The 8,097-nt window shown below is 39.3% G+C and overlaps 1 protein-coding gene across 2 annotated transcripts in view; it reads right to left on the reverse strand.

The window, feature by feature from the left end:
• Nucleotides 1-7,479, reverse strand: part of prima1 (proline rich membrane anchor 1) — a 95,008-nt gene extending 87,529 nt beyond the window's left edge. Inside the window, exons 1-2 of one of the 2 annotated variants that reach the window (XM_077219456.1) lie at nucleotides 6,661-7,479; nucleotides 5,711-5,861 (exon numbers count right to left, since the gene is read on the reverse strand). In XM_077219456.1, the coding sequence (XP_077075571.1) occupies nucleotides 5,711-5,861; nucleotides 6,661-6,753 (244 nt within the window). In that variant the 5' untranslated portion in view covers nucleotides 6,754-7,479. The remainder of the gene's footprint in view (nucleotides 1-5,710; nucleotides 5,862-6,660) is intronic. The other variant, XM_077219457.1, reaches the window with a different exon arrangement.
• Between the last annotated feature and the right edge of the window lie 618 nt (nucleotides 7,480-8,097).

Raw genomic sequence — 8,097 nt, forward strand, 5'->3', positions numbered from 1 at the left:
CGCACAGGGAGTTTCCGTTTTCGAGTTATGAGTGAATTTGTACTGGGAGGGTCTGGCCTAACGTTATACTTTCGTTTTCAGCCTTCCTGTGACACAATTGTGAATACATGAATTTTAACAAAATGTGACTGTAAATGTTAAAATAATTATTTTATAAAGTCTAAATATGAATTATATATAACAATATTAGGGAGTAGTATGATGAAATGACAGCAGGGGGCAGTAAAATACCACTTATTGGCTGTTATAGCCATACAAGCAGTTATAGCTGTTATAACCATCCAACTTACACCCTATTATAGCCATCAAAATTAAGTTATACCTTTTCTGACAATTATTGATCTAGATAGTCCAGAGAATTGTACTGCACTGGTTTTAAACAGGCAATTTACCATAGGAAATATATGGTTTTAAAGCTTTTTAACATATATTACTTATTAACATTATAGCCCCACCTATGGTCCGATCTCCATGAAACTTTGCATGCTTCTTCGCCATGTTATGACACATATGCTCATCAATTTTTGTGAAGTTCTGATTTTTTATTTATGATTTATAGGCTTTTGAGTGTATTTTGACAAGCCCCTTTTCTAAAGTACCCTGTTACCGCCACCCAAATGCAAAAGTTCATTTTTTTTTTGATAATTATTGATCTAGAGAGTCCAGAGAATTGTCCTAGACTGGTCTGGTTCCGATCGGGGGAAAAACCTAGGACTAGTTCGCAAAAGTAGGTTTTTAACATATTCGTGAATATTTAATGAACGATTTGATTGACAGCAATGGTTATAGAGGCAAAGTTGTTCAGCATGAGGAGATCGATCAAATGATATGCATATTGTGGGGATGTGTGCAACACCACGTGATTACAGAGCCATAAAACTCGTTAGCGCCAACTAGTGGCCGATTTCTTTCAAAACTCTTACAGACCTCTTAGGCCATGAGTTGAACATGCCTATCGAGTTTTGTTCCGATTGGCCTCCGTTAACCTCGTCTCACAAGTGCTCAAACTTCATTGGCCGATGGCGGCCATGTTTTTTGAGATACGCCAATGTCCTTATATACATAAATGGGGACTTGGACCAAGACACTGCATACCAATTTTCAAGTCAATCGGACTAACGGTCAGGTGGTCAGAGCCCTTTTTATGTTTTTTTCATGTTATAGCGCCACCTAGTGTTCGATCATCGCGATTTTTTTACTGTGACCTCAGAATCAACTCATTCACATGTGTACCGAGTTTGGTGAAGCTATCTCATTTACTTCTTGAGTTATAGCCATTTTAGTAAAATAGGTTCCGCCCACAACGATCATTTTGCACCCCTAGCGACCGTGAATCAAAATTTCAACTTTGTTTTGATAATTATTGATATTCAGACTCCAGAGAACATTTCTGCACTGGTTCACAAAAGTAGTTTTTCGACAAAATTCTAAATGGCGGGAAAAATTGCATACCGGAAATTAAATCGGAGATATACCTTTTGTTCCTCAGGAGTCCAGCTTTCCAATGATATAAGACACGTGAGTGTACGACATACGGTTTAGGAGTTATGAGCAGTTTCATGTTTTTGTTGCTACAGCGCCACCTATGGGCCAATCGGGGTCATACTCTCTCAACCTCTCCTCGATTTCTGTGCTACCTTAATCCCAAATATCATGTCTCTAGCACTTACGGTTTGGTCTGCAAGATGCATTTTAGCGGAGAATAATAATAATAAAAATCAGTACAAATACATTAGGTTTTCAGCACTTTGTGCTTGAACACCTAAATATCAAATTCTTCACAGCTTAAGGTAAAAGCCTATGAAGACGGGCTCTTCGGGCTTTTAGGCTACTATAATTTGTCACAACGACAATCCTAGTCTCTCGGAGCACCTCTGTAAGGTTAGCTGAGTTTCTGACTGCCACACATGCCCTTTTTTGGGCTTAAAAGAGTGTGTTCTTCAAGAGCCCAGGAGCAATTCCATCTAATCTACTTCCCCTCATCTACATCCTCAGCAGTTCTGTTAAAAATAGATTCAGACTAATCTTGAGATAAAAATGTGTACATATTCTGGGTTCAATCAGTACTATGTCTGCTCCAAAAGCATTATTATAAAGACAATACAATATAGAGCAATACAGTGTTGCATTATCCATTGTGGACATTTATTGGACAAACTGGTTAAGACGATGTGTGATAAATGGCGACTTAAAAAAAACATCTTGTTATTTTATTGCTTCCAATATTCAGTCAAAGTCAAACTGACATTAAATCCTACTATTAGGTTTAGGGCGGTAACACTTCTTATTGCAATCCGGCTCTCTGAAGCAGCCTTTCCTTTTGCACAAATATAATACATTGCTCAGTTTAAACCTTTTATCACTGCTTCAATAACGACAGGTGTGGGAGACCTCATTAAATGCAACTTCCTCATGAATAATTTTAATAAGCTAATGTTAAAGTCATTTCACCCCCTAAAGGCAAAGCCTGTCACCATCCTACAACTGGTTACTTATCAAAACCGCCTTTTACAGTTAAATCCTCAGCCCTTGCACGGTTGTTAATAGCTATGTTGCATTCGCCCTCAAACATTTCATGTCACAGACTGAAAACATAACATTAAAGTCTTTCAGGCTACTCATGGTAAATATTGATTTTGTTCGCTTCAGATCTGAAGATGTATCAAGCATGTATGCATGAGGCAGGTATGGATGAAAGGCACATACTAATGTATTTTTCATAAATTCTTATGAAAATTCTCTTTCCCAAAGAGCTTGCCATTGTTGTGAGAGTACATTACTTAGACCTAAACTAGAAGGCTAAAACTCTAGAGGCAGATTGATAGGCCTCATTGATCTGGCTTTCCTGAGCGCCTGACAGGAAACCCTGACGACAAATCTAAAATTTCCTCCCCCTGTAATAAAGCGGATTGAGCCTTGTGTCAATTGCGACCAGCAACGTACTTTCCAGCCATGTCCATTTCTCAAAACTGGAAATGTCAGGAAATGAACGTTGTTTCAGCAAGAAGCGCAATCTATTAAACTGCTTGTAAGCAACCTTCAAAAGGAAGGTGAAAAAATATGATTAAAAGAACTCGCCCGTCTTTCTGGCAAAGCGTGCAGCCACAGCCAATTCATTAATTTTGGGGATTGAACTCACGGCAGATTCTGACAACATGACAACTGAGATAAAATTACACTTGTTAGAGGAAATCCTAGATTGCAAGATTAATTTGAGAGACACAGAAAGCTACCTTTCAGAGGTGATGCAGAGAAATGGGTTTGAGCTTACAAACTGTGTTCTAGGGCTGCCCCTGGCTAAAGACTAGTAGTCATTAATTCAAGCCATTGGTCGACTAATCGCACGTTTACATTAATTTGATAACTTAAATATACTGAGGGGTTGGGATACTAAACCATGAGCCTTTAGTAGGCTATATATAGGCATAATATAATTAGGGCTGCAACTAACGATTATTTTGATAATCGATTAATTATCAATTAATCGATTAATAATAGAGCCGCAGTAGATTGCGCTTGAAAAACAATTAAAACTTAGTAGTAGAAAAATGCTATAAGAAGAGAATGGAGATACGCAGCAAGCTAATAGGCTTGATTAAAATGACAGGAAAAATGATGCATTAGTGCACAAGCATTCGCTGAAAACCACTGACTACAGTGACTAAAAAACAATCTTTTACTGCTGCTGTTATTAACTGCCTTTATATTTAATGCTTCACTTAGTAAACACCGTTTTAATTTCTATAGTAGCGCTATTTTAATCCATAACTTATGTTGCGAGCGAACTGATTGTGCAACCTGATGCTCGAGACAAAATAGATCTAGTGTGACTGTCCCAAAGTTAGTAAACAAAGCTGTTTACACAGTAGCATTGTTTTCTCAGATCGGATAGCTATCTGATCGTGAAAAGAACAGTTGTAAATGCCCTCCGAAACGCATTCGAGACGGATTTGAATCCGATCGCTCAAACCGCTTCAGGAGGAGATCTGAGAATCATTGCAGACGAAACTGGACAAGTGTAAATGCATCTGGTTGTTGAAACCACGTGTAAATCTTACTCCTCCCAAAAATGCTAAAAAATAAACATGTGAGAGCGTGCTATATAGGCTATATGTAACGTTAATGTTATAGCCAGATATGACGGCGCTACTGCAACACGCATCACCGCAGATGAGAAGCTGAACATTTATTTATTTATTTATTTATTTATTTGATGGTTAATTCGTTCGATTAGTTTTATCTTCAGCTTTTTTCTTTCTCTTTCTCGAGCTTACTCCACTGCCGCCTGCCTCCGCCATCTCGCTGAATGCTGCAGAGACGCAGAGCCACTGTGCGGGAAGCACGTGACATAAAACGAGGCCAGCTATTGGCTATTCGCTACTTCTCCTGCTGTACTGGCTGAGTAAAACCTCTGGTGGCTCATTACTGCCACACTTTGGTCACCGCAGATTTAAAATATTTACGAAATGAGCCGCTTACGGCAAATAAAAGTTATTTAGCAACATATCTATGACTAAATTAGTTGACAACTATTTTAATAATCGATTTTAATCGATTAGTTGTTTCAGCCCTAAATATAATAGCCTATTCCGCGCTCAAGCACACGCATAAAGCTTGCCGCAAAGCACGGGCAAAAGTAATGATTATGAATGTGTCTGAAAAAAAATAGCAAGGAGACATTTTAATAATTTATTAATAAAGTAGTGTTTTCTTAGTGTCGACTGCAAAGATAAAGTTGACGATGCTGACTCACCAACTCCACAGTATAGTGGACACTCAGTATAGAGGAAATACAACTTTCAGACGGATTACATAATCAGAGAGTATATGTTTTCAATATGAATTGGTTAGTTTAAAAGAAGACATTTCAAGCTTTATATAGATATCAAGTGTATTTTCATGTTTGTGAGGCAAGTACCCTACACGCTGAATTGCGGTTCATTTTTGTGACGAGCTCCAGTTGACGAAGATTGAGACGGCAGAAAGCGCATCTTGCTTGTTATTTTTTTTAAAACACAAAGTTTTGTTGTTGATGTGAGTTTACACAAATAAAGGTATACAAATGATTGCACGGCGCCTCCATGTCGTGCAAGCACACTAATACTTTAGCTTCAACACTCCGCACAAACACTTGGATATGCATAAAAAAATAGCGCACATTTATCTAGGTTAACTAGGGCCCTATTAAATCCATTTATCTAGGCAAAATTTTACAGGCAAAATAGATCTATTGTATGTTGTCTATAGCATAGTTATGTATGAAGTCACTTTCAAACCAAGCAGCTTTCTAATGATCATACAGCAAAATCGCATGACCTACTTGAACATGAATAAACTGCGTCAGGTATTTTTTGCACTCACAAAACTCCCACTTCCACTGGATTGCACCAGTGAAATTTCACCAGTCAAAGGTAAATGTAACTGCACCTTTAATAAATTAAGCCACGTTAAGCGTTTAAGAACTTTGCGCTGTTATTAGTGATTGAAATACTGCGGCGGGTACTGTATGTGGACAAAACTTGCAGTTTGTTTGAACATATCTTTATTTTCCTTCTTTAGAGAGGTTATCTAAATATTCATGGCTTGAAACGTGTGTAAAATTAACAGGCCGGAGCAGCAGTTCTATAGATGTTTAGCCCTCCAGGTCTCACATTACTGAAAACTATGAATCAGGACTGCAGAGACATAATTACAGGGCAGAGCTACTCACCAGTTGGAGCCAGCAGCCTTGGGGGTGGTGGAGGAGGGGGTGGAGGCGGTAATGGTGGGTAGGGTCTACACTGGCATGGCAACTGGCAGCTTCCTTCCAGCAGTGCCACTGTGGTTCGCGAGCATGACTTCTGGAGCTCCCCTCTTGCAAACTAGGGTGAAGAAAACAGCACAAATTAGATTAGTGTTTCTGTCACTTTCATCACCATGCCATGTGTAGTGCAGCAAAAACTTGGATAGTAAAAAGAGATTTTTCACAATAGTACTTAGAATTTACAATGAAGAGAACACCACAAGCACTCTCTTTTTTCTCTCGGCATGCTGGCGAATGGGAGCTCCCTCCCACTAAAGTGGAGAATGAAGGGTGTGTGGAGGCTGAGGTCTCTCAAAGAGAGCAGCCACCCACACCGCAGAGCCTCAGACCCCCAGAGGAGTGGGAGTATTGAGGGGTGAACCCTGACACTGCCTCCCCCTAATAGGCCATCCTAGAAACACTTTTGCTTGTCTTGTGAGCACTATTGTCACATGAGACAGTAGTAAAAGGACCAAAAGCCAAGTCTCCAGAAAACAGTTCAATTTCAATTACTTTAACCAGTGCTGGAACTGAGAGGAGAGTAGAATAAAAAGTATTCTAGTAGTAAATACAACTATTAGATGTGTAAAATCAAAATGTCACAAGTGCATTCAAGTGAAATCTTCAAACATCATTCCCCAAACCTGTCGATGGTTAATGACTTAAAATATATAAATGGCGTATTTTAATGTGTGTATGTATGTATATATATATATATATATATATATATATATATATATATATATATTCAATCTCAGCGCAGTAACGTTAGATAATCCAAAACTGTGACCGTTATGCACGTGAATTTTCGCGACTGTTCGTTTATTGTACTTCACTGTGAATTATCATCAACGACTGAACTGCTAATTCCAACTTACCTGCAATAGCGGAAAAAATACTGAGAGAAAACAGTGACTGAACAAAAGCGGCAAAAAACCCAAACTAAGCGGCAATGAATTTCGGATAAACATTCCTCTTCTGTCTCTTCACAGTCCACCTAGCGAGGACGCGAGTCTGAGGCGCATAAAAGTCATTTATTATCCGCTTCTCAAGGCTTACCAACGATGTTTTCCCAGAGTTTAAGCAGATATGGTATCTGAAACATGCTCTTCCAATTAGAGCGACAATAATTGGTGACATGAAAGGGTTTGAAGCGACATAGGAAGGACGCTAGCGCTGTTTCTGAGGAAAGTTGTTGTTCCTCCGCGCGCTGCCGTGGCGCGTGCCGTATCCACACAAGAGTTGCGAAGCAAAGTTCTCTCCGCGCGCGATTCTGTGTGAGTCGAGCGCTGAATCAGAAATCATTTCTTGCCAGGCATGATGAAATGATGTCAGTACACGGCACATAAGTTACGGGCACTCAAAACAGCACGGAGAACACACGTTGACTAGGTGAATCGCACGGACGCCGGTGCTCAAATAGGTCCCTACTCCCTAGACTGTGGATTCACCTCTTAGTTACTTCTATAGCACCAGCTGACGTGACGGCGTCCAGTGAGAGACGCGCGCCAAGATAACGCACTATTGTTAATGTGATAGCCATTCACATTAGCGACGAAATCACATGTTTTCTATCGCTTCTGGGTTGAGCTGAAGAGATTTATTTAACGAGGACCCTTAGGGTTACGTTTGGTTAGGTCACGCCGTTAGACAGTATAAGCATGTATTCGGGGCGAGTTGAATGTACTCTGCCGAGTAGACAGACACAGAGCACATGAGGCAGTAAGGGAGAAAGCCATGGGGGAGGGGACAGTTTGCCATCCACCCCTTTTGTTTAGGTGGCAGAATTTTAATTTTAGCATGGCTTGCGTGGTAAATTAAATGACGTAGCTATTGTGTGTGTGTGTGTGTGTGTGTGTGTGTGTGTGTGTGTGTGTGTGTGTGTGTGTGTATTACCATCCAAATGGGATTTGATTAACAGCTGAAACAAAGTTCAAATGAAAATACTTCAATAAATTAAAAATGACATGAAAGCCAAAAAAATAAATGGTAAAAGGCAGTAAAATTGGCAAAGTATTGAAGTCACGAACAGGAAGAGCAGATTTAGTAGGCTATAAACACTTCTAGTTCAATTAGGCTTATATCCGAATCCTGGTTTTTGGTTGATGGAACAAACGCATTGGTCCCTTCTAATTAGGCTACTGTATGATCTAATTTACATAATGCATTGGTGCTAAAACTACAGTTTTTTAGACCAGTGCAAAACATGTGTGTTTTGTGATATTACATATTTAAGCTATGTAACAGTATATTGTATGTATGTATGTATGTATGTATGTGTGTGTATATATATATATATATATATGTGTGTGTGT

This window comes from Siphateles boraxobius, unplaced genomic scaffold, assembly GCF_051911475.1.
Source record: "Siphateles boraxobius isolate OS27281-9 unplaced genomic scaffold, OSU_SipBor_1 8, whole genome shotgun sequence".
In the NCBI taxonomy this organism is placed as follows: Eukaryota; Metazoa; Chordata; class Actinopteri; order Cypriniformes; family Leuciscidae; genus Siphateles; species Siphateles boraxobius.